Genomic DNA, 27,325 nt, shown 5'->3' with positions numbered 1-27,325 from the left:
TTGGACACATGTACCTCCCTAGCCTTTTGTTGTACTCATCTCACTACCTTAATGCTGAATGTCTAACCTGTTTTCTTGCCCCTTAGAGGGAGAGCAGAACAGTGCAGACTCGATCTTTTATTAATGAATGTCTTCTTATTTTAACTGAGGTTTACTCTAAATCATTTCTCTTATTAGTATCTTTGTTTCCCTATCCCTTCTTTTACTAAAAAGTTCTGGATCACCTAACATGAGTCCATTATAACCTCAGCATACTACTGTTCCTGTCTGTCATTTAACCACCTTTCTCCTGAGCCTGTAAGGTATCCCTTCCCTGAAGTTTACCTGTTTTTTTTTTTCATCCTTTGAACCCCATTACCTTGCCACCTCCCTCAGAACCTTGATCTCATAATTTTTCCTTTCCTGTCTAGCATCTTCAATCTGTTTCTTTTTATGGATGTTTCCCTTAAACCATAAGACTTACTGTGCCTTTCTCATCATAAAACAAAGTACCATTGAATCTTCTGGCTTTTTTTTTTTAATATTTTATTTATTTACTCGACAGAGATAGAGACAGCCAGCGAGAGAGGGAACACAAGCAGGGGGAGTGGGAGAGGAAGAAGCAGGCTCCCAGCAGAGGAGCCTGATGTGGGGCTCGATCCCATCACGCCGGGATCACGCCCTGAGCTGAAGGCAGACGCTTAACCGCTGTGCCACCCAGGCACCCCTCTTCTGGCATTTCTAGCTGCCAACCAGTCATTCCTTTTTTCTAGTCACATTTCTCACATGTATGTGGTGCAGTCCCAACCACTTTCTGGCTTGTTCTCATCAGTCCTTGGACCATATGGCTCTGCTTCCCGTGGGACTTTATGTGTACTTGAATTATGGAACGCCTGAGTGTTAGGAGCCTTTGACTTTTTTCTTCATCACTGATTTCATGAGCTACTGTTTTTTGGGCTTTGTCTTTTTAATTTTTCTTGTCCTCATCCCCCATTCCCCTGTTTCCCCCCCGACTTTATACTGCTTTTCAGAGCTCTTTGTCGACTGGTCTGTGTCTCTTTATCTCTAGTGTCAGGCACAGGAACTTGTGTAAACTGAACATGAAAGAATTGTTTGAATGAGCGCCACCCTGCCTCATTGGAGCATCTTTTTATCATCTCACTTCTAGATGACCTCAGCGGGGCCAGAGCTGATTGAGTCTCTTACCTCCTGTAATTCAAAGGTGTTGCAAAAGAAGTCTCCCTAAAATATAGCTCTTATCATGGCATTCTTTTGTTCAAGAATATTATAGTAGCTTCCTACAGTGTTTAACCCAAACTCTTGCTTGCATTTTAAAGTCATCTGTAATCTAGTCCTTCTCTTGTTGATTTATTCTCTAGCTTACATTTTGGATCAATCAGTCTAACGGTTTCCTTGTACCCTCACAAATGCTCTGCTCATTTCCAACTCTGTAACTGCTCTGTCGTTTTATCTTTTTGATATATCCTTTCTCTTCTGTTCTAAGTCTTACGCTTTTCTGCGGACCACTCCAATCCACTGTCCTTACTTTTGGGGTAACCATTTCCTTGCTTTTCTTTTTTAAGATTTTATTAATTTATTTGAAAGAGAGACAGAGAGCATAAGCAGGGGAAGGAGCAGAGGCAGAGGGAGAGGAGAAGTAGACTCCCCGGACCCTGAGATCAGATGCTTAACCGACTGAGCCACCCAGGCGCCCCATTTCCTTGCTTTTTCTTTATTCTTTCCACCTATGAGTGCATTTCCAAGCAATAGCACTATTTCTGTTTTTGAATTCATTTGAATAGAATCATATTATATGTTGTATGTTTTTTTGTCGTGCTTCTTTTGCTCAAAATTATATCTGTGAGATTCATTCATAATGTTACACGTCATTGGAGTTCATTCTTTTTTCTCTTTTTTTTTGCTTTATATTATTTCATTGTATAAATATACCATGATTTTCTATTCTGCAGTAGATGGGCATTTGTATTGTTTCCAGTTTTTGGCTATTAGAAACAATGTTATTATGAACATTTTTTTTTTTTTTTTTAAGATTTTATTTATTTATTTGACAGAGATAGAGACAGCCAGCGAGAGAGGGAACACAGGCAGGGGGAATGGGAGAGGAAGAAGCAGGCTCATAGCGGAGGAGCCTGATGTGGGGCCCGATCCCATAACACCGGGATCACGCCCTGAGCCGGAGGCAGACGCTTAACCGCTGTGCCACCCAGGCGCCCCTATTATGAACATTTCTATACAGATATTCTGGTATGCATGTGCATGCATTTCTCTAGGGTATACTCAGGTATGGGATTGCTGGTCCTTAGGTATTCTTTATTGCTCCTCATAGCAGTTTTATTTATTGTGGAGTCTACTAGGTAATGCCAAACTGTTTTCTAAGATAGCTGAAGAAACATACATTCCCACGATAGTGTTGCTGTACCTAGTTGTCATCACTTGGTATTGCCAACTTTTTCATTTTTGCCAATCTAATGGATGCATGCATGATACTGATTGTAGAAGTTTTGATTTGTATTTATTTGATTACTCTTGAGACCGAGCTCTGTTTTGTATGTGTGTTGACTATTTGAATATACTCTTTTGTAAATTGCTTATTTAAATCTTTTGCATTCTCACCCTTTTTTTCGTTTGTATTATTCTTTTTCTTATTGATTTGTGTGAGTACTTTATGTACATTCAGTGTATTAATCCATTGAATGATTATGTGTTGTAAATATCTTTTCCCACCCTCTGGTTTTTTAAAAATTCTTTTTATGGAGTCTTTTGAAAACTTAAGTTCTCAGGTTTTTTTTGTTTTGTTTTGTTTTAAAATTTATTTATTGTAGAAAGAGTGAGAGAGCATAGGAAGGGGCAGAGGGAGATCGAGAAAGAGAGAATCTCAAGCAGGCTCTGTGCTGAGCACGGAGCCTGACACGGGGCTCCAACTCACAACCCTGTGATCATGACCTGAGCCGAAATCAAGAATTGAATGCCACCCAGGAACTGTAACTAAGTTCTGAGTTTTTTTGTTTTTGTTTTTTTCCTAAGATTTTATTTATTTATTTGACAGAGAGATAGAGCCAGAGAGTACCAGCCGGGGGAATGGCAGAGAGAAAAGGAGACGCAGGCTCCTCCCTGCAGGGGTGGGGTGGAGTGGGGGGCTTGATACCAGGAATCTGGGATCATGACCTGAGCTGAAGGCAGACGCTAAACCAACTGAACCACTCAGGCGCCCCTAAGTTCTCAGTTTTAATACACTTATATCAGTTTCTCTCTCTCTCTCTCTCTCTCTGTCTTTTCTAATGGTTAGTACTTTTGAGGTCTTGTTTAAGAAATATTTTCTTACCCTGTGGTCATTAAGATATTCATCTGTATTATCATAAACATTCTAGTTGCCTCTGTTATATTTAGGTTTAGTTCCACCTGGACTTGATGTATGTATGGTGTGAAATTTTAATTTTTTTCCAAATAGACTATCCTTTCTCAATTTATCTGCCCTGCTACCTCTATAATAGATTGTGTGTCATTATTTGTGGGTCGTTGTCTGGGTTCTGTCTTTTGTTCCATGGTCTGGTTGTACATATTTTCACCAATTATAAACACTTTTAGTAAGTCTTGAAGTTTGGTAGAATAACTCTCCCCACCATTTAAAAAAGTGTCTTGACTCTCTTAGCCCTTTGAAATTCCTTGTATATTTTAGAAACTACCAAAAAACAAACATCCCCAAGTCCTATTAGAATTTGGTTGGGATTACATTGAATCTGTACATCAATTTTGCAGAGAAATGATGTCCTTACAATACTAAGTTTTCAAGCCTTGGTCATGGTGTATCTCTTCATTTACTTAGGTCTTCTTTATATCATACAACAAAATTTTATAATTTTTCTCTGTAAGGTTCATGCATATCTTTTGTTAGATTTATTTCTAGGTATGTAACCATTTTGTATCTACCTATATACCTTGCTAAACTCATGTCAATTCTAAAAATGAATCTATGAGGAACACCTGGGTGGCTCAGTCTCTTAAGCATCTGCCTTCGGCTCAGGTCATGATCCCAGGGTCCTGGGATTGAGTCCCGCATGGGGCTCCTTGCTCATCGGGGAGCCTTCTCCCCCTGCCTGCTGCTCCCCTGCTTGTGCTCTCTCTCTGACAGATACATAAATAAAATCTTAAAAAAAGTAAACAAAAATAAAGTGAAACCTGAAAGTTATTAAAAAAATGTATCTGTGAATTTTGTGTTTTCTATGTAGACAGCCGTATCATCTGGAAATTATGAATTTTTGTTTCTTCTTTTCCAGACCTTATAGCTGATTTATATTTTTGTCTTGCTCTGTGGACAGTTATTTTGTATTACGATGTAGATTATTACCATTTCTATTTAACATTATACTAATACTGAGCATCCTCATTTTGCTTATGACCTCAGAGAGAAAACTTTCCACGTTTCACTTCAGAGTAAGCCTAATGGTTGCTGTAGGTTTTTTTGTAGATACCCTTTTAATCTGAGTTCCCTAGAAAACAGAGACTGAGACAAGGATTAAGAGTTGAGGGTTTATCCGGGAGGCATAATCTCGAGGCATCAAGAGAAAAGGGAAGCGAGGCAGAGATGGGAAACAATGTAAGGTGATACCTTGTCTTGTTGGTCACTGCTTCACGGAGAGCTAGAGAGAGACTGTTTGGCAGGTGTGCTGGCTTGGTCATACAGGGTATCTTTGGACAGAGGAACAGTTTCTCATATCAGTAGATAGGAGTCTGGAAGAAGAAGAAATTTATCTACCTGCTTCTCTCTCACATCCTGTTTTCCATTAGTCAACTCCATCTCCTCAGAGAGTGACCTTCCCTTCACTTCTGGGTTGCATCATATAGAGAGCCCTTTGGCAAGCAGTCTAGATGTGTCACTACTTTTTCAGGGGCTTTTTACAGAGGAGACTTTTTGGTTGCATTTGACAGAAACACCAGTCAGATTAATTTGCTTGTAATTGAGTACATTAGGTCCCAGGATACAGAGGATATCAGCAGGCTCTTATCTTCATGTCTTTGATAGATTTTCCACTAACTGGTTGCAATGAGAGTTGACAGCCCCAGGCTCAAATCCTGCCATTTAGTTCTGGCAGAAAAGATTCAGGAACTCCATTATTGGTTTGGCTTGTGTCACATGTTCTGCTTGAACCAGTTACTATGTTTAGGGGTATAGGGGATACTGGCCATTCCTGGGTCACATGTCATTCTCCTTGGCTTGAGCGGAGATGTGATGTTGTCAGCCCTACCCAGTCTCGAGTAATGAGTTCCTTACTAAAAGGAAGGGGTTTCTAAACAAAAGAAGGAGGGGGAGAGTGAATGCTGGACACACCAAAACAACTGGTATTCTCTAAGATTGGTCATTGTAACGGTCTTTAAAATTGTTCAGCCTCACTGTAATTATTTAAATATATAGCAATAGAGTCAGTTGGTTTCTGCATAGTTCTGCGGCATCATGAGGTGTTTCTCATTTGTCCTCTGAGACGGGAAAACTGCACTCGTAACAGCCATTTAATGATTTTAATAAACTTTGCTGAGGATAAGGGATTGTGATAAGGAGCCTAAGGGTACAAGACTTTTTGAGACTCCACTTCAGCTCTCCTCTTTTCCTGTCTTACAGTCTTTCTCTAACTGGAAAGCAATTTCTTCCTCTCATCTTCATAGAGCAATTATAGCCATATCCAGGCTCCTTTTTTTTTTTTTAAGACAACATTATTGAGGTATACTTTACATACCATAAACTAATCCAGTGTACTATTCAGTGATTTTTAGTAAACTTATAAAGTTGTGAAATCATCACCCACAATCCAGTTTTAGAGCATTTCCATCACCTCCCCACATCTCTTGTGCCCATTTACTCTCTATTCCCAACCCAAGTCCCAGGCAACCACTACTATACTTTCTATTTCTCTCTCTCTAAATTTGCCTTTTCTGGACATATGTAGCCCTTTGTGCCTGGCTTCCTTCACTTAGTATAACGTTTCCATGATTCATCCATGTTGTGGCATTTATCAAGTACTTCACTCCTTTTTATGGCTGAATAATATTCCATGCAAATCTACAGTACATTTTGTTTATTTGTTCATCAGTTGATGGATATTTAGATTGTTCTACCTTTTGGCCATTGTGAATAGTGCTTCTATGAACATTCATGGGCAAACTTTTTTTTTTAACACCTGTTTTCATTACTTGTGAATATGTTCCTAGGAATGGAATGGCTGGGTCATTTGGTATTTTACACTGAATTTTTATTTTCAAAGATTTTATTTATTTATTTGAGGGAGAGAGAGAACATGAGCAGGGGGGAGAGGGACAGGGAGAAGCAGGCTCCCTGCTGAGCAAGGAGCCTGATATGGGGCTTAGTCCCAGGACTCTGAGATCATGACCTGAGCTGAAGGCAGACGCTTAACCGGCTGATCCAACCAGGCGCCCCTGTGTTGAATTTTTTTAAGGAATTGGCAAACTTCCACAGCAACTACACCATTTTACGTTTTCATCAGCAATGTATGGGAGTTCAGATTTTTCCACATCCTGCTAACACTTGCTAATTGTTTTCTTTTTGACTGTAGGCATTCTAATGAGTGTGAAGTGGCATTTTCATTGTGGTTTTGATTTGCATTTCCCTAATGATTTGTGATGGTTTTTCTTGTGCTTATTCGCCATTCACATATCTTCTTTGGTGAAATATCTATTCCTATCTTTTGCTCATTTTTAAATTGGGTTATTTATCTTGTTTTTGAATTGTAGGAGTTTTTTATATGTTCAGAACACAAGTCTTTTATTAGATATACGAATTATAAATATTTTCTCCTTGTCTGCTTTGTTTCTTCATTTTCTTAATGGTGAAGTTTGAAGCATAGAGATTTTAAATTTTGATGAAGTACAGTATATCAGGTTTTTTTCTTATATGGATCATGATTATGGTGTTATTCTCTAAGACTTCTTAATTCATGGTCAAGACTTCCTTCTCTATTTTCTTCAAGTTTTTATAATTTAGCTCTTACTTTAGGTTTATGATCCATTTGCATTGATTTTTGTGCATTGTGTGAGATAAGGATCTAAATTCATCTTTTGCGGGGCACCTGGTTGGCTCAGTCGGTGAAGCGTGCAACTCTTGACCTCGGGGTTGTGAGTTCAAGCCCCAAATTGGGAAAAATATAACAATCTTTAAATTCATCTTTTGCATGTGAATGTTCTATTGCAACACTCTTTGTTGCAAAGACTATTCTTGTCTCATTGAATTATCTTGGTACCTTAAAAAATCAGGTGACCATAAATGTGTTTATTTTTTGATACTTAGTTCTGTTTCACTGATCTGTACGTCTATTCTTTTTTTTTTTTAAAGATTTTATTTTATTTATTTGAGAGAGACAGAGATAGCAACAGAGATAGTGAGAGAGAGCACGAGCAGGGAAGAGAGAGAGAAGCAGGCTCCCCGCTAAGCAGGGAGCCCGATGGAGGACTCTATCCTAGGACCCTGGGATCATGACCTGAGCCGAAGGCAGACGCTTAACTCACTGAGCGCCCCAGGCGCCCCAGAATGTCTATTCTTTTTTTTTTTTTTTTAAAGATTTTATTTATTTATTTGACAGAGATAGAGACAGCCAGCGAGAGAGGGAACACAAGCAGGGGGAGTGGGAGAGGAAGAAGCAGGCTCATAGCGGAGGAGCCTGATGTGGGGCTCGATCCCATAACGCCGGGATCACGCCCTGAGCCGAAGGCAGACGCTCAACCGCTGTGCCACCCAGGCGCCCCCGAATGTCTATTCTTAACACCAATACCATACTTTTCTGATTAGTGTTACTTCATAGTAAATTTTGAAATCCAGAAGTGTGAGTCCTCCAACTTTTTACTTTTTCAAAACTGTTTTGTTCATTCTGGATTTTTTGCATTTCTATAAGCATTTTAGGATCAACATCAATATAAAGTTTGCCAATTTCTGCAAATCTCCTCTTTTTGGGATTTTGGTATGGATTACGTTGAATCTGTAGATTAGTTTTGGGGAGAATTGCCAACTGAATCATATTGAGTCTTCAAATCCACAAACACAGACTCTCTATTTATTTAGATGTTATTTAATTTCTCTCAGCAAAGTTTTGAAGTTTTCGATATGTACTTCTTTCATTAAATCTTGTACTTCTTTTTTTTTGTTAAATCTTTTACTTCTTTTGCTAAATCTTGTACTTTTTTTTTGTTAAATCTTGTACTTCTTTTGTTAAATCTGTTTCTAAGTATTGTTCCTGATGTTATCATGATGGAATTGAAAAATTATTTTTGTTTTTTTGTTCCTAGTATATAGAGATACAGTTGATTTTTGAACATTGAACTCATATCCTCTGCCTTTGCTGAACTTGTTTATTAGTTCTAGAAGTTTTTTTTGTGGGTTCCTTAGGATTTTCTGCATACAGAATCATGTTGTATGAGAATAAAGAGTTTTATTTCTTCCTTTTCAACCTGACCACCCTTAATATGTTTCCATTTCTTTCCTTCCTTCCTTCCCCTGCTGCACTGGATGGAACCTCTAGTACAGTGTGGAATAGTGAGAGCAGACATCCTTGCTTTCTCCCCAGTCTAAGGAGAAAAGCATTCAGACTTTCACCATTAAGTATAATGCTATTTGTAGGCAGATGCTGTAGGCAAGGGAAAGAGAAGACAAAGATTTGAGAAGTATTTTTTTTTAATAGGCAGATGCTGTAGGAAAGGGAAAGAGAAGACAAAGATTTGAGAAGTATTTTTTTTTAATGTTTTTTTATTATATTATGTTAGTCACCTTACAGTACATCCCCGGTGAAGTATTTAAGAGTTAGAATGAAGAGGACTTAGGAACTAATTGTATACAGGATATAGTTTGTATGTTTGTGGGAGATTCTGGCTTTATTTTTATGAAGTAGGGTGGAATTGAAGATAAATTTATCTCCTTTTGGGAAGATTGACTTTTTACAGTAGAGGTTTTCTCCCCCTCTCAGTTTTCATTTTAGTTGCCAATTTCAGATCAGTGTTAATTTTTCCAAATGCTAAATTTTTAAATTCTTTTTTTCTGTAGTTATAAGCTAATATGTTCCATGAAGTCGGGAACAATGTTATCACCATGTTTTAGTTGAGGAAGTTGAGATATGGTAGAATGCTGTCGATCAGAGTGTTGGGGACAGCCACGTCTCTTTCGTGCAGTGCTTTCTAAATCTTTGAGTTAAATGTTATTCCAAAATTGTGTCAGATGGGATACATGAGTCATCAGCATCTTTTTTTCTTCATCCTCCCCAAAAAGGAATTATGTCTTAAATGTTAAGTGTATTATATAGAAGGACTGTTTCTGTTCTTTGGTTTCACAAATCAACCTCTCTGTGTTTTTGTTTCTTAGGCCTTTAGTGGCTACTGGCCCACTGTGAACCTTAATTCTTAAAGAATTTAACACAGGCTGACTGACAGACAAGTGACAGGGCCTCGGGATGGAGTTTTATTTAGCAATCCCTGAAAGATAGGAAACAGATCATAACAGTGGTGGTGGTTGTAATTACAGTGTTCCTATGAATATGTTAGTGTATACAGTAGACATTTTTTGGCTGACCTCATAGGCTAGGTTTTCAAGAATAGAGAACTCATTAATATGAACTGTAGCTAGAATCATTTACCTTTGGAAACTTGTTTCCAAGGAATGAGGCCTTAAGAGTTTTATGGATCTGAATTCAAACCCTGCCTCTCTACGTTTCATAAGCTTGGGAAAGTTACTTTATTTTTGAAGTTTATCTAAAAATATCTGTTTTTGCTAATTGTAATATATGGTGCTGCAGAAAATTTGGAATACAAAAGGCCCAAAAGAAAAAATAAAGACTACTCATAATTCTAGATTTAGACAAAAATCTCTCATGGAGCTTGCATTCCAGTGATAATCTTTACAAATCTAGAAATAGCCTAAATGTCTACCAATAGAAACTGCTGGTTAAATATGTTCTGGTTCACCCATCTCCCAAACTCTGTGGCACCTAGAAAGCCAGAGAGCAGTGTTTAAGAGCAGGGGCTCTATGTTCAGATCTTGGTTCTGTTCCTTATTAGTTATGTGACCTTAACCTCTTGATACTTAAATATCCTAATATAATGCCTACTTCACGGAGTTTTTCTGAGGATTAAATGGGGTATAACAAGTCTAACACATTATACAGTATCTGGCATATAAGTTGTAAATGCTTGATAAATAGTTAGAGTATTATTAATTTTATGTGCTGATATGGAATGATTCCCAGGATATATTAAGGTATAATACAAGGTACCAAGAAAAGATTTTTCTATTGTATGATGTCATATGTGGACATTAAAAAGTAGATACATCTTTTTCTTGAAGGATACCTGATAAAATATTAAGTGGTTACATTTGCGAAATCGGATTGGGGATTGGAGATAGTAGAGAGACGTACCTTTTGTTTTTACCTCTTTGTGAGGTTTGAGTTTTTTAATGCCACGTATGTATTCCTTTTGTTTACTTTTTAAAAGATGTGTTCCTGGGGCACCTGGCTGGCTCAGTCAGTAGAGCATGCAACTCTTGATCTCAGAGTTGTGAGTTCAAGCACACATTGAGTGTGGAGTCTACTTTTTTTAAAAAAAGAAAAAGATGTCTTCCTTTATAGAGTTATTTTCTTTGTCTTTTCTGTATGTTGGAAAATCTTATTTCCTCTGCTACTTGTAATAACTTTATTTACGCAATTGTAGAGTTTGAACATAGTTCTGGAATCAGCCCTTTTCAGACAGGTTGAAGTCATATTAGAGACTGCTTTGAGATAAGTAAACATATCATATATCTTGTTTAAAAGGAGTTTCATGTAGAATAGGAGAGCATTGTGTTTCCGTGTTTCACTTAATAAATGGGATATTGATGTCAGCAAGGCTGTTACAGAAAACGGTTCTATATTTAGAATCCTTCTGTGGATTTTTTCCCCCTCAACAAATATTTACCTATTTGACAATAATAGATAAAAAGGCATACTTCCTGGGGCGCCTGGGTGGCATAGCGGTTAAGCGTCTGCCTTCGGCTCAGGGCGTGATCCTGGCGTTATGGGATCGAGCCCCACATCAGGCTCCTCTGCTATGAGCCTGCTTCTTCCTCTCCCACTCCCCCTGCTTGTGTTCCCTCTCTCGCTGGCTGTCTCTATCTCTGTCAAATAAATAAATAAAACCTTTAAAAAAAAAGAAGGCATACTTCCTTGTCCTTTTCAATCAATTAGAAACAACCATATTTACAAATTAGTTTACTCTTAAAGACATTTGGACGATTCGTATACTGAGTAGTCTCTAAATTCATTCTTATGCCCTATCTCCTTTTCTCTCGCTGCACTCTTACACCTGTTTCTCCGTTTCTGTCTTTCTCTCTCTCCATCGTCTCAGACACTGAGGATGTAAAGATTAATAGGATGCGGTCCCTGTCCTTAGAAGCTCACATCAGTTGTTCCATTCTAGCATTCTTACTGAACTGCTTTTTGGGGTGGGTGTGGTGGGGGAGAATTATGAATTTCTTTCTATTTTCATTTTTTCAGTTAAGCTTTGAAAACATTTATTAAGTACTCAGAATGTGCCAGGCACCCTGCTAGCGGGTGCAAGGGTAAATGAAGTCCCCCCTTTTATTGCTTGGTTTCTTTCAAGGAGATAGGTAAATAGATTTCAAAACAAATTGATAAATGCTATGTCTATGATATTGTTTGGTTATCACAATGAGATAGTTTTTGAAAGAAAAGTGCCACCAGATTGAGTTAAAGAATATACATTTTCTTTAATGGCAGAAATTAGCCTGCTTTGAAACATTTATGCAAAATAAGAGCCAGCATAACATATACTCCAGAAGCGAAGTTTCCTTGTCTTCCCTAATTCCTCACGGAGGTTGCAAAGGTGCCTCTGAAGTGTGAGAAGTTACCAGACCTGAGAAGCCAAGTTCTTAATCCTTTCCTGTACCTTTTTTTCTTCCACCGGACTTTTATATTTGAGGGTTGTGTTAGTATTCCAGAAGAACCTGCTTTGCAATTTATGTGCTTATATCAGAGAGTGTTTACAAACATTGGGCTTTCCTACTGCTGAAATCAGACTCTGTCAGCAAGGCCAGGTTCTTAGTGCATGGTGAACAGCAGTCTGGCTAGTCGCTGCCTGTCTGAATGAGCCCACTGGTAACTCCGTTCCCTTGAATGTATATGGATACACATGAGTCATGAGTACTTTGGAAGCAGAGAGGAGGAGTAGCTAACCTGAGTGGAACAGAGCAGAAATAATCAAGCAGGGCTTTATGGAGGACACGACACACTTCTTAAAGAGTACTTGCCCCGTCTGTACTCCATCATTAGTTTGCTAGTTTTTTTTTTTTTTAAAGATTTTATTTATTTATTTGACAGAGACAGCCAGCGAGAGAGAGAACACAAGCAGGGGGAGTGGGAGAGGAAGAAGCAGGCTCCCAGCGGAAGAGCCTGATGTGGGGCTCGATCCCAGAATGCCGGGATCACGCCCTGAGCCGAAGGCAGACGCTTAACGACTGCGCTATCCAGGCGTCCCTAGTTTGCTAGTTTTGTACGTTAAGGTAGAGTCATAATAACTGAAGAGTTTAAAGCTCAATTACCAACATCATTTGCATCTCTAAAATATAAGGACATTTCCTGCATTACTATAATACTGTTTTCACACATTAAAAAAATAATAACTCTTAATAATGTAGTAGCTTGTCCATGTTCAAATTTCTCAGTATCCCCGAAATGTTTTTTGTAGCTGGTTTGTTCAAACCAGGATCCAGTTAGGAACCATTCATTACAGTTAGTTATATCTCTTAAGTTCCCCCCCCCTTCTTTTAAATAGATTATACTTTTTTTTTTTGGTCTGAAGTCTTTTTTTATTTTTTTAATCCTAAAACTTAGCCCAGCATCTTTATTTATTTATTTACCCATGACACTGATTTGTTGAACACACTTGCAGTACAGAATGACCTGCCTTCTGGTTTTTGTCTGATTGTTTGCTTTGGCACCTGCTTGTTCTAGTTTTCTCTGTTATTGATTTATTCAATGTGACTGGTACTCCTAGTAAAGCCTTTATTTGCAGGAGGTAGCCATCGGGATTAGATGGTAATGAATATATTTTAAAAATTACAAATAGAAAAATATCACCTGGCATTACATCTAAGGTGAATACTTTGTGATACTTGATATGTGTGTATGTATACACACACATCACACACATATATATCTACACACACAGATACATACAGACACACACACACACATACAAACACAATAGAATACATATATACTGGATTGTGTTGTAAGCCTTCTTTTGTCCTTTGGGTCCTATTCAGAAAAGTTTGACAATCATTAGTCTAGAGGAACTGACTCATTGTGAGCTCTGCTCTGTCTCTGCACTCCTTAGAGCGAGAACAACTCATCAAGGTAAATTCCTGTCTGTTGGCATGGATAACTTTTTGCTGTTCCACATATTGGGAAAATCACGTGTGATACACAAACAAATGAACCAACAGCCAACATCATACCAAGTTACATACTGTATCTTGGTTAAGGTTCTTAAATATACTCCTTTGAGTTTCCGAATTCATTCCAGGAAGGATTCAGGGCAGTCCATTTTCATGTTGTTACTTGCAAACACTTCTGCTTTGCTAGTTCTTGTATTAGATCTTCACACATTTGTGAGAAGAGGTCCTCTTCAGATTTTATTCTGTTTAGGTAAACAGTTTTCCACCTGATGTCTCCATTTCTTGTCTGTGCTTTGGATGCATGGGCCACATGTGGCCATCAAAGTACCCTGGGGGGTCTGGAGACTCATAGACCTTTATACTCTTTCTCCTTTTACATTCTTTGTATGGAATGGTCAGAAAGTAGCTTCTGTTCCATAGAGTGTCAAGGGGCTTATAGTTAAAGAGAAGGAAGCTTTCGATGATTTATATGGGAATTTCTCAGCATTTCCAGAGTCTGTTGATAACAGTGATTATCTTGGGCTTTTCATCCAGCAGGAAATGGTGGGTATCATTTTTTCCATGTTAAGTGCTTCAAGCACGTCATACTGCAGAAATCCATCTGTATTTGTCTCTATCTCAGACTCTGGCTTAAAGAACTCATCCTGAGATATGATGCTGCAGATTGGAAGGTATTTCTGCAAATTCTTAGCCAGTGTTGTCTTCCTGCCATTTGTCACAGTACTAATTCCAGTGACAGATGTTTCATAATTAGCTTTGAAAATCATGTCTTCCTAAAGTTTCCAGGTGCTAGTTCAAGTTCCCCCAAGCAAAGCAGCAGAAGCCTATAGTCCCTCCTTTCACACCCCTGCCGGGTCAGAGGTGGCCCAGATCTAATCTATGGTTTTCTTTATTTTGCTTCTCTTTATCTTTAATGCCAACTATACACAATGGTAGAACTGTGATTCAACCCGTCAGTCACCAGTCTTGGGCTTGGATAGTCACAGTGCTGGAGTATCAGCTGTTCTTTCCTTTTTCCTTTGGGGATTTTTAGTCAGCCCTTTTTTGCCTTGTCTCTGATGTATTCACTTACCTGGTATATTCCATGGTATATCCTCTTACCCTTCACTTCTTCCTTGACTTCTATTTTATATATAAACAGAGTTCCAAGAGATCTTATTTTCTTATTTGCCAGTACTTTGCAGCTACTCTTTGTGACTTTATAGGAGAAGCTCAACTAAACTCTTCTGTTTTGTCTAAACTCTCCTTACTCTTTTTAATTAACATTTATTTATTTATTAGTTGTTTTATTTTATTTTTTAAGTAAGTTCTACGTGGGGCTTGAACTCAGGACCCTAACATCAAGAGTGGTAAGGTCTATGAGGCTCCCTTCTCCTTACTCATTTTTACTAAGGTTTTACTTCTGGTCCCTTGAAGAATGAGTAAAGATGAGAGAGACCTAGATTGGTCATTCTGGAAATCATGGGTTAGATGGGGCATCTGAAAGTGGGAGGAGGTTAGAGGAAAGATTAAATACAACATAATTTCCCTCAGGATGTGAGTCCTTTGTTGGTTATTTCCAGTGTCCTATGGTGAATGGCCTTAGTGAGTGTTTTCTTTTGTGAAAATTGTAATGCATGTTGACGTAATGAGGAAGCTTGTGGAATGGAGAGAGTTGGTAAGGAGACAAATAGGTCAAATATTCAATCATGTTCTTTTGGGAGGGGAAGAAGATATTCTCTTATAATTTAGGAGCATAAGTAACTATGGAATTTTTGACCTCTTCCTTCTACTTTGCAGTTAATATATTTTTTAAAGATTTTATTTATTTATTTGACCGAGAGTGCACAAGTGCGTGCACAAGCAGGGGGACAAGGAGAGGGAGAAGCAGGCTCCCTGCAGGGAGTCCAATGTGGGGCTTGATCCCAGGACCCTGAGGTCATGACCTGAACTGAAGGCAGACGTCCAACTGACTGAGCCACCCAGGCGCCCCTGCAGTAATAGCTTATTAGAAGTAAAAAGACTTCCCTGTATTTCCCTACTATAGAGCTGTCACTACGAGTAGGAAGAATTATTCTATTATTATTATTTTTTTAAAGATCTTATTTATTTATTCGAGAGAGAGAGCACAAGTGGTGAGGAGGGGGCAGAGGGAGACGGAAAAGGAGAAGCAGACTCCCCACTGAGCAGGGAGCCAGATTCAAGGCCCCATCCCAGGACCCTGGGATGATGACCTGAGCTGAAGGCAGATGCTTAACCGACTGAGCCACCCAGGCACCCCAAGTTTCCCTTATTTAAAAAAATTATTTTTTAATTTTATTTTTTTAAGTAGATTCCACACCCAGGGTAGAGCCCAGTTCCAGGCTTAAACTCATGACTCTGAGATCAAGACCTGAGCTGAAATCAAGAGTCAGACGCTTAACCCACTGAGCCACCCAGTGCCCCAAGTTTCCCTTATTATTAATATCCTGTATTAGTGAAGTACATTTTATAATTGATGAACCAATATGGATATATTATTATTAACTACAGCCCGTGGACTATATTGGGTTTACTTTTTGTGTTGTACATTCTGTTGGTTTTGACAGATGCATAAAGACATTTGTTCACTATTATAGAATCATACAGAATAATTTCATTGCCCTAAAAATCCCCTGTGCACTACTTATTTATCCCTTCCTTTTCCTCCCCCCTCCAAGCATGGCACCCCCCCTTTTTTTTTTTAAGATTTTATTTATTTATTTGACAGAGAGAGAAAGCCAGCGAGAGAGGGAACACAAGCAGGGGGAGTGGGAGAGGAAGAAGCAGGCTCATAGTGGAGGAGCCTGATGCGGGGCTGGATCCCGGAGTGCTGGGATCATGCCTGAGCGGAAGGCAGACGCTTAACGACTGAGCCACCCAGGCGCCCCTCCCCCCTTTTAATATTGTCTCCATAGTTTTGCCTTTCCAGAACGTCATATAGTTGGAATCGTACAGTACACAGGCTTTTCAGATTGGCTTCTTTCACTTGCAGTATTCTTTTAAGGTTCTTCCATGTCTTTTGTGGCTTGATAACATACTTCTTTTTATTGCTGAATAATATTGCATTGTATGGCTGTACCACAGTTTGTATATCCATTTACCTATTGAAGGATAAACTTCTGGGTTTCAGCCATTATGAATAACAAATTAGCCTTTTATAAAACACAGAAGTGGTCTAAAGTACCTGAAATCACCCATTAAAAAAAGCTGAGCTAATTCTGTATCTTGAGACTTACTTTTTTACCTTTGTATCAAAAATTTCTTATTGAGTAATAGGCTTGAAAATAGGCTGGATAAATGTATGGAATGGTTGAACATGAAAAAAGGAAGGAGGCGTGGAAGAGAAGAAGGTGGGGGAAAAGATTGTATCATAAATCTGGATAATTTTTGGAAAATGAGATTGTTTAGAAATTCAGCAGGAGATTTGTATGGGGACCAAGATGTTCAGGGCTCTGAATTCAGCCTCTGGCTTGAGAACACTGCAGAATGAAAGAATCCGGCTGGCCTGGAAACCAGGTCATTAGACCTATTTCAGTTTATTTGCAGCAGAAAGATAGGAGAAAGTAGGGTTTAGTTTTTGGAAAAGATTAAAAAAAACCCAGAAGGCTAGTTTTATAAAATAAGGAAGTGGAGAGTTGATCATAGTGTAGAGGTTAGATATTGACTGTAGAAAAATAATTGCACAGAATCTATGGATAGGGGTGTTTATTTTGTGTTCTTGAGTTATAATTTTTTTGAGTTATAATTTCTATTTAATAAAATGTTACTAACGTGATAAAGTTATTAATTACTGGATTTGGAGCTCATTGAATATTTTGCTCTATAGTTTTGAGAAATGTAAGGAATATGGAGACTGATGAGGTGTGAAGTCGTTTGAATTTCTAAATTATTTTTGTTTTAGAAATGCTATGTAAGTAAATTTGAAATTCTAGTATGCCCTCGAGGGTTAGTAACGAGATCGAAATGATGGAACTTTTATTTTGTTTTTTAAAAAAGATTTTATTTATTTATTTGTCGGAGGGAGAGAGAGAGACAGAGAGAGCACAAGCAGAGGGAACAACAGGCAGAGGGAGAAGCAGGCTCCCTGCGGAGCATGGAGCCTGATGCAGGACTCGATTCCAGGACCCTGGCATCACGACCTGAGTAGAAGGCAGGTGCTTAACCACCTGTGCCACCCAGGCATCTCCAAAATGATGGAACTTTTAAATTCTAATCGTAATTCAAATAAAGACTTATCTGTTTTATTATGGTAGTGCTTTTATGGTTTACTTCATTCGTCAAAAAGTTGAGTAATACTGTACATTTCATAGGACTAACCAGTCACCTGTTTTGAGTGCTTCAAGCTAAATATTTTAGGGAAAACAATGATGAATGAAACCACTGCCTCTGTTTATATAGAGCATACATAAAATGTGGAAAAATAACTAGGAAGGAGGAGAGCGCATTAGATTTTAAATGCTCTAAGAATTTTAATGAAGGGTGGTATTTTTAGTTGGGGCGAGCTAAGACTTAAGTTTGTTAGGCAGGTCTTGGTATTTGAGTTTAGCCTTGAAACTAGTTAGGAATTGAATTTGTGGGTATAGAAGAAGGAAATAGCTTTGTGGGAAGCAATTTATGTTCACTGACAAGAATTTGGGAAAGGACATGCAAGGCTGGAAAGGTGATTAAGGTCAGATTATGGAAAGCCATTAATGCCAGAGTATTAAGGATGATTTCTATTAGTTAAGTAAAAATAAGGGATAGTTTTCTGGGGTATGAATGAGGAGCTACTTGATATTAGAAAGGAAAGAGGAGTTTTTTTCTTTCTAATTCTTTGTTTATAAAATATTTTAGAATTTTATATTCTTAAGATATGTACATTTTAATATACATATATCTTATTATAGCTTCCTGCTGTGTTGAAAGCCAAAGTATGTTTCCTGAAATGCCAGATACAAAAAAAGCCTTCTGTAAGTTTGGCTGTCACTTTTGTGTCCTACATCAGCATAAAGATGTTCTACTGTAATTATAGGCAGTATTTACTGAAATATCTTATGAATTTATGGCCCTATTGATACACTGAGATTTTGTTGTTGCTTTGTTTTTATTTAAAAAAAAATTTTTTTTTTTAAAGATTTTATTTATTTATTCGACAGAGATAGAGACAGCCAGCGAGAGAGGGAACACAAGCAGGGGGAGTGGGAGAGGAAGAAGCAGGCTCATAGTGGAAGAGCCTGATGTGGGGCTCGATCCTAGAACGCCAGGATCACGCCCTGAGCCGAAGGCAGACGCTTAACCGCTGTGCCACCCAGGCGCCCCTATTCTTTAAAAATTTTATTTATTTATTTGACAGAGAGAGAGACAGCTAGAGAGGGAACACAAACAGGGGGAGTTGGAGAAGGAGAAGCAGGCTCCCCTGCTGAGCAGGGAGCCTGACTTGGGGCTCCATCCCAGGACCCTGGGATCATGACCTGAGCCAAAGGCAGAGCCTTAACAACTGAGCCACCCAGGCGCCCTGATTTTGTTGGTTTTTAAATTAATATTTAATATACTTAGTTCCCTTCCATTTTGAATGTGGTTGTTTTCTTTTTAAATAATTTATTTACTTTCTTTGTTATAGAACTGTGGCTGCTGAAGTCAGGAAGCAGATCTCTGGACAATATAGCGGTTCTCCTCAACTGCTTAAAAACCTCAACATTGTTGGCAATATATCCCATCATACCACAGTAAGTAACATATTTAAAATATGGGATGTTAGTGGTGTGTTACTGACAAGGCTGTGAAAAAATAGTGAAAAGATGAGCCAGTGGATTGGGTTCCATCACTAGTCTCATAATCTTATTTGTTGCTACTGCTCCCTTTCCTGAAATTTCAGTTGGGGAAGAGTATTAGGAGGTGTAATATAGGTGTTGATTTCCTAGTCAACTCTGAAACTTTACATTCAGGATTTTTCAACTCTGGAATTTTATAGTTAAGACTTCCCAGATCCATGGTAAATCATTATAAGAAAATTTAGGAATCTATTCTAGAAATAGGTACTGAAGGAAATATTAAATAATTACATAGATTTGTAGTATTATCTGTCCCCTTTTATAGAAGGGAATATACAGTTATTGAATCATTGCCTTAACCAATTACTATGTCAGAGACATAAACATATGTGTTCTTATTAAGGAAACTGGCATGAGGATAATCAGTTTTTAGAGAGAAAGCTCGAGCTGGGGAAGGCGGTTGGGGGGGGGAGGCAGAAGGAGAAGTAGAGAGAAAATCCCAAGCAGTTACTAGCAGCACTGGGCTCAATCTCTTGACCCTGAGGTCACGACCCGGGCCAAAATCAAGAGTTGGATGCTTAACCAACTGAGACACCCAGGTGCCCCAGGATAATCAGTTTTGATAAAAAACTGATACTTACTTGTTATAATAAGAATATGAATTAAAAATATATCTCCATTTGTCAAAAACTAAAAAAGTAATTAAGAGTGACTTGGGTAGACATACATTAACACTTTTCCTTTAGGTATGAAAGGATAGCAATTATTGAAAACACATGGTATGCCAGAACATAACAGCTTGATTACCTTGTAATGACATGTTTATAATGTTTGTATTATTAAAAATTTTAAAGATGGAGTTTACTTTTAACAATAGTAACAATGCTGATTGGAGAAATTTTAGAATATATGGATTTCTGGGTGATTGCAATGTATAAGGAGGTGATCCTTTTATAATATCCTCTCGGAGTCTTGAACTCCTTTTCTGTACTGATATCCCATGTCCTGTATTACACCTCAACTACTCACTTCCATAGTCGTGCCCTAGATTTGGTCATTATAAATAATCATAACCCCTCTGTAATCTCAGTTTTATGTTTATTACTTTCTGAGTACTGCTTCTTATCTTTCTTGCTCTCTTATTCTGGTATCCTTTTAAAAATTTTTTTTTATTTTTAAGTAGGCTCCATACCTAGTGTGGGGTTTGAACTCACGACCCTGAGATTAAGAGTAAGTCACATGCTCCACTGACTGAGCCAGCCAGTGCCCCTCTTATTCTGGTATACTGACTCCAACTGTCCTTCACCCCCAGAACCTAGAATCCATGATCCTACTGACCTTTTCCTGCTCCTCACACTTTGATGTTTTCTTTTCTCTCCTTACCAAATTTAAATTATTTGATGATCATTATAATGACTCTCTTGCACGTAACCTTGAATTCTGTAACTTTTCATGTCACTGGCACAACCTCAGTGCTGTTCAAAATCTAGCTCTCTGCTTTCTTCATACCTGCACTTGTGCAGCTGAGCATGGCTGGAGAAAAACATAATCCTATCGACTGGTCTCACTCTGTTTATGACCACTCACTCATGAAGACTTTAACATTTCCAGGCAAATAGTGTGTTTTCCTAGTTCATTCATTTCCCCACTATTTTAGTTGGCTTATTTCATGCCTCCTACTCTTAACCCCTAATTGCTCGTTCCCATTTTTACTTCTCAGATAACTTGGCTTCATATTGCACTTGTGAAAATTGAAACAATCAGAAAAGAACTTCCACATACTCCTACCACCATGTGTATTAACCAGTTGTCATCTGTATCCACGTAGTCTGTTCACCTGTGACTCTAGATGAACCACTCGTGAACAAGTGGAGGGATTAGTCAGTCCCTACATTGTTCAGTTACTGAAATACAGTCCTTTAGTAATTCTCCTTCTCTTTTAGCACCTTTCCTTTCTGTTTACCCAATCCTTCCCATCATTATATGAACATGCTATTATTTGTATCATTTAAAAAAAATCCTTCTTTTTTCCCCTACTTTTCTACCTGTCCCCAGCCTCAGTATTTCTTTGCTCTTCTTTGCAACACAGTTCCTTCAAAGGATTGTCAGAGCTTGCTCATGTCAATTTGTCTTCTTGTATTCTCTCTGATAAAGTACTTTTTAAATTAGGAGAATCTTTAAACATACACAAAAATAGAAAGACAAGTATAACTATTGGTATTTTCTTACTTAACCACAATGCTGTTATCACACTTAAGAAAATTAACAGTAATTCCTTGGTTTCATCTAAAATCCAGTACATGCTAAATTTCCTTGATTATCTCATAAATATCTTTTTATAGTTGGTTTGTTCAAATGAGGATCTACATAAAATCCACAGATAGAATTTGGCTTTAGATCACTTGTGTTAAAACAAAAACAAAAACAAAGTAGTTTCTTCCTCCCCCAACTTCTAACTTTGTTTTTAATGCCATTGAACTTGTTAAGAAAATCTGATTAGTTGTCTTATAGAATTACCTGCCTTTTGGATTTTATGTTTGCTTCCTTGTAGATTTGTTTCTCTATCTCCTTCATTTCCTGTAGTTGATTAGGACTCTGGTTCAACTTTTTTGAAATTTCTTCCTTGTAGACTCATTTCTCTATCATCTGTATTTCCTATAACTGATTAGATTCTGGTTTAACTTTTTTTAACAGCCTTACTGAGTTTTAATCACATACCAAACAATTCACCCATTTAATTTACAGGTCAATGGATTTAATGTATTCACAGATGTATGCAACCATCCCCACAGTCAATTTAGAACATTTTCATCACCTCAAAAAGAAACTTCAGCTATCACCCTTTTATCCTCCTATCCTCCAGCCCGAAACAACCTCTAATCAAATCCTAGAACTTTTGATGGTACATACATCAGAAAGGATTGAAAGAGATCTTAACACTAATCATGTCAGCCAAATTCCAACACAGTTATTGTTGAAGAAACTATCGTAACATTGCCTATGAGAGGTTCTGTAGTACTTCACTGTTGCTTCTCATCACCCTTTGACCCTGCTTATGGCCCAGCCACACTCTTTTATAAAATCATGTTGCAGTCTCTTCCCTTGGGTCAATAAATATAGGATCTTTCCTTGGAGTCTTGCAGAATAATTTATAGTTATAATCAGCTCATCACCACATTCCAAGACTAACCCAAGCAGCTGTCTCTGATGGGCATCAGAGGGAGGGGAGTTGGTTGTAACAAAAATAAATTTGTTTCTGTGATCCAAGTCTAGCTAACACCATATCTAGAAAGCCAGTGACCTGTGTGAGTTTGGGAAATAAGATTGTTTATCTTATATTTGGTGTTTTTAAGAAAGTGTCATAGTTTCCTTCCCTACCCTAAGACTTACTCATGGTATGGTTGGTCATTCTTTGAGGAAAGACTAATTTTGAATTAGACATATGCAAGGACTCCCAGCTTTTGTCATTATTTTCATTGAATATTCATTTGTGACACTTTGAATCCTGGAAGGTATGCTGCCCTAGAAATAATACCTGGGCAGAGAAACATTGACCTAAAAAGTTTTTTTTTAAAGTTTCCTTCCTTCCTTCCTTCCTTCCTTCCTTCCTTCCTTCCTTCCTTCCTTCCTTCCTCCCTCCCTCCCTCCCTCCCTCCCTCCCTCCCTTCCTTCCTTCCTTCCTTCCTTTCTTCTTTTTTTTTTTTTAAAGATTTTATTTATTTGACAGAGAGAGAGAGACAGCCAGCGAGAGAGGGAACACAGCAGGGGGAGTGGGAGAGGAAGAAGCAGGCTCCCAGCAGAGGAGCCTGACGTGGGGCTCGATCCCAGAACGCCGGGATCACGCCCTGAGCCGAAGGCAGACGCTTAACGACTGAGCCACCCAGGCGCCCCCCTTTCTTTCTTTCTTTCTTTCTTTCTTTCTTTCTTTCTTTCTTTCTTTCTTTCTTTCTTTCTTTCTTTCTTTTTGTTTCTATCTATCTATCTATCTATCTATCTATCTATCTATGTCTTGTGGTAAAATATATATATAACATAAAATTTATCATTTTAACCATTTCTAAGTGTATAATTCAGTGGCATTAAGTGTATTCACAATATCGTGTAACCATCACCACTGCTATTCATCACCACTGTCCATTTCCAGAAATTTTTCATTATCTGAAACTGAAACCCTGTGCCCATTAAACAATAACTCCCGGTTGCCCCCTCCTCTCCCAGTCCCCAGTAACCTCTATTCTATTTTCTATCTCTATAAATTTGTCTATTCTATGTACCTTATAAAGTGCAATCATACAATATTTGTCTTTTTGTTTCTGGCTTATTTCACTCTGCTTTTCTTCAAAGCTTTGTCCACATTAAGAGTCAATAATATACCATTGTATGTGTGTACCACATTGTGTTTATCCATTTATCTGTTGATGGACGTTGGGTTGTTCCCATGTTTTGCTGTTGGTGGTATCGCTGCTATAAACATGAGTGTACAAGTATCTGTTTGAATCTCATTTGCAATTTTTGGGTGGAATACCTAGACGTGGAATTAGTAGATCATATGGTAATCCCATTTTTTGATACGATTTTTTGGGAACATTCGAAAGGCTTCCAGTTTCTTTATATCCTCTCCTATATTTGTTTTCCATTTTTAAAATAATAGCCATCATAATGAGTATGAAATAGTATCTATGTTTTTGATTTACATTTCCATCATCCCACAAATTTTGTTATATTTTCATTTAGCTCAGTGTATTTTTTAAATTTCACTTTTCAGACTTCAGTAATTCATGGCTTATTTAGAAGTGTATTGTTTACTTTCAGTGTGTTTGGAGATTTTCCTGTTATCTTGTTGTTGCTAATTTCTAATTTGATTACATTACGGTCAGAGAACACACTCTGATTTCAGTTCTTTTAAAATTGTTGAGGTTTGTTTTATGGCTCAGGATATGGTCTGTCTTGGTATATGCTTTTTGGGCTTCTGAAAAGTGTGTTTATTCTGTTGCTGTTGGGTGGACTGTTCTATAAACGTCAGTTAAATCCTTGTGGTTGGTGGTGCTGTTGTGTTTTGCCATATCCTTATTGGTTTTCTTTTTTTTTTTTTTTTAAAGATTTTATTTATTTATTTGACAGAGATAGAGACAGCCAGCGAGAGAGGGAACACAAGCAGGGGGAGTGGGAGAGGAAGAAGCAGGCTCATAGTGGAAGAGCCTGATGTGAGGAAGAAGCAGGCTCATAGTGGAAGAGCCTGATGTGGGGCTCGATCCCATAACGCCGGGAGCACGCCCTGAGCCGAAGGCAGACACTTAACTGCTGTGCCACCCAGGCGCCCCTCCTTATTGGTTTTCTGTCCAGTTGTCTATCAGTTGCTGAGAGAGATGTCTTAATGTCTCCAGTTATAACTGTAGATATGTCTTATTTTTCCTTTCAGTTGTATCAGTTTTTGCTTCACATAATTTATAGTTGTTGTTCTAGTACATACACCTTTAAGATTGCTGTGTCTTCTTGTTGGATCATAGTTGTTATCATCCGGTAACGTTCCTTTTTATCTAGTACTTTTCTTTGCTCTGAAGTCTCCTTTATCTGATATTAATATAGCCACTTCAGAATTCTCTTGATTGCCGTATGCATGGTGGTGTATCTTTTTCCATTTTTCTATTTTCAACCTCCTTATATTGTCTTATTTGAAGTGGATTTTTTGTACACCATACAGGTAGGTCATACTTTTAAATTCATTCTACCATTCTCTTATCTTTTATTTTTAGTATCATTATTATTTATTTTTTAAAGATTTTATTTATTTGAGAGAGAGACAGAGGGGACGCGAGCGAGAGAGAGCGCGAGAGGGGTGGGGGGGGCGGCAGAGGGAGAGGGAGAAGCAGATTCCCTTCTGAGCAGAGAGCCCAACGCAGGGCTGGATCCCAAGACCCTGAGGTCATGACCTGAGCCAAAAAAGCAGACACCCAACCAACTGAGACACCCAGGTGCCCATTATGTTTTAATTCGTATATGTAGACCATTTATTTATATTTAATGTTATTATTGTTTTGCTAGGGCTTTAGTCTGCCATTTTATTTTTTGTTCTCTCTGTTTTTTCTTTTTTTAAGTTAATTAATTAATCTGAGAGAGAGTGAGAAGCAGACTCATTGCTAAGTAGGGAGCCCAATGTGGGGCTTGGTCCCAGGACCTAGAGATCATGACCTGAGCCGAAGGCAGATGCTTAACTGACTGAGCCATCCAGGCGCCCCCGTTTTTTGTTTTTCTGTTTTCTTTTTCCTATCTTCCTGTGAGTTATCTGAACATTTTTTAGAATTCCATTTTGATTTATCCACAGTCTTGTTGAGTGCATATCTTTGTATAGCCTTTTTAGTGGTTGCTTAGGTATTATATTTACATAATTTATCACAAAACTAGTGTTGACATTTTAACAGTTTGAGTGAAGTCTAGAAATTTAATTACCTTTCCATCCCTTTACCCTTTATTGTATTATATATAGACCACTTCAGATACCATCCCAGCAGTAAGAGGAAGAAGTGCCTTGTTATTACTGAATGAGTAGATGTCCCTATGTGATCTCCACTGACACTGTGGAGGTGGGAGGCTCATACCTCCTAGTAGGTATGAAAATCCCAGTTCCCTACTCTGACTTCTTTGATACCATCCTTGGTGGGGAGTGTTGGATGCCTTGTTACAGCTTTATGAGGGTGAAGTCTAGCTTTCCACTTGGCCTTCCTTGTGTAGATATGGATGGGTCCACAGTTTTTCATGCAGTGTTTGACTGCAGTAGAGTGGTTATTGTCTAAAACTTTTCTGTTTTGCTGTGCTGCCCTTCTCTTGGTCCTTTGGCTGGGGAGAACAGGATTTTGTTGGGGCTCCCTCCCCAATCCCCCCTTCCCCCAATGCCATGTTCCTTGGTGTTTCTGGTTTGTGAGTTTTTCTAGGTCCAAGCATGGAGTATAGAAGGCAAAAAGAATTTTTAGGTAACGTGTTGTTGTAGCATTTCTTGGGTCCCGAGGTCCCTGCTGATTTGCCTTTTTCTCTACCTTTTAGAGTCTTCTGATGTTTATTTTATATAGACTGTCCAGGATTTATAGTTGTAATTAGTGGGAAGAATAGGGAAAATATGTCTACTCCATCTTCCCGGAGGTGGAAGTACGTCCTAGTGACTTTTAACATTGAACATTTTTTTACATGTTAAAATTTCATGTCTTCCGTAGTAAATGTTTTGTCAACTTTACCCCCCATTTGAGAGGGTGGTTTGTCCTGTTATTATTGAGATGCAGGACTTCTTTATATATTCTAGACACCAGTCCCTTGTTTTGTGAATATTTCCTCTTACTGTGGCTTGCCTATTCATTTTCTTAACTATCTTTTGATATGTCAGATTTTTCTCTTATGGTTATTTGTGTGTCACGTCTAAGAAACTTTTGCCTGCTCCCAAATCATGAAGATGTTCTCCTCTGTTTCCATCTAGCAGTTTTAAGGTTTTAGTATTTATATTTGTGTCCATGATCCATCTCAATTTAAATTTTGTGTATGTTGTGATGTAAGGATTGAGATTCATTCCCCCCCAGTATAGATAACCCAGTTTTTTCAGCAATTATGGTTGAATAATACTCTGTTTCCCTGTTGAATTGCTTCTTTCCCTGAATTAAGAACAGGGATAGTATATGAAGTATAAACTGTACATCGTGATAGTGTATGATGTACTTTAGAGAATAGGTAAGATAAAATGCTTATGAGAGAAAAACCATGAATTGTAGAGCTTGAAGACCCATTTTAAAATTTTACACTGTCATTAGTGGCGATTTAATTTTCAGGAGTTGTTTGACTTCTGTAGCACAAATGATGCCCTTATTTGTAGAATTGAAATACTAACTTCCTCTAACTTACAAGGTTTGGGAGAGGTTTGAATGAGAAAGCATATAATGATAATAGCGACTATGATTTGAGTGTTTATGATGTGCTAGTCATTTATTATTTTACTTAACTATCTTTAAAATGTTGTTTTACTGTTGGGGGTTGTTCAGTCCAAAGCAGTGTAGATTAAAGCACCTTCTATCTCTATTTCATAACATGTACCCGCAAGTCCCAGTGTTTTTACCTAGTTAAATGTCTTGAGAAATTACATGTTCTTATTTTCATTGGT

The 27,325-nt window shown here is 38.1% G+C and overlaps 1 protein-coding gene and 1 pseudogene across 4 annotated transcripts in view; one reads left to right on the top strand and one right to left on the bottom strand.

Moving 5' to 3' along the window:
• DOCK7 (dedicator of cytokinesis 7) overlaps positions 1–27,325 on the top strand; it is a 201,817-nt gene that overhangs the window by 4,610 nt on the left and 169,882 nt on the right. For all 4 annotated transcript variants that reach the window (XM_045802186.2, XM_045802187.2, XM_045802190.2 and 1 more), the window contains exon 2: positions 19,038–19,143. In XM_045802186.2, coding sequence (XP_045658142.2) covers positions 19,038–19,143 — 106 coding nt within the window. The remainder of the gene's footprint in view (positions 1–19,037; positions 19,144–27,325) is intronic.
• On the bottom strand, positions 13,590–14,205 carry LOC123795410 (nicotinamide riboside kinase 1 pseudogene; annotated as a pseudogene).

This window comes from Ursus americanus, chromosome 12, assembly GCF_024610735.1.
Source record: "Ursus americanus isolate L20-20 chromosome 12, mUrsAme1.1.p, whole genome shotgun sequence".
NCBI classification, from domain to species: Eukaryota; Metazoa; Chordata; class Mammalia; order Carnivora; family Ursidae; genus Ursus; species Ursus americanus.
Note: the sequence above shows the minus strand (reverse complement) of the source record. Positions and strands in the feature narration are given on the sequence as shown.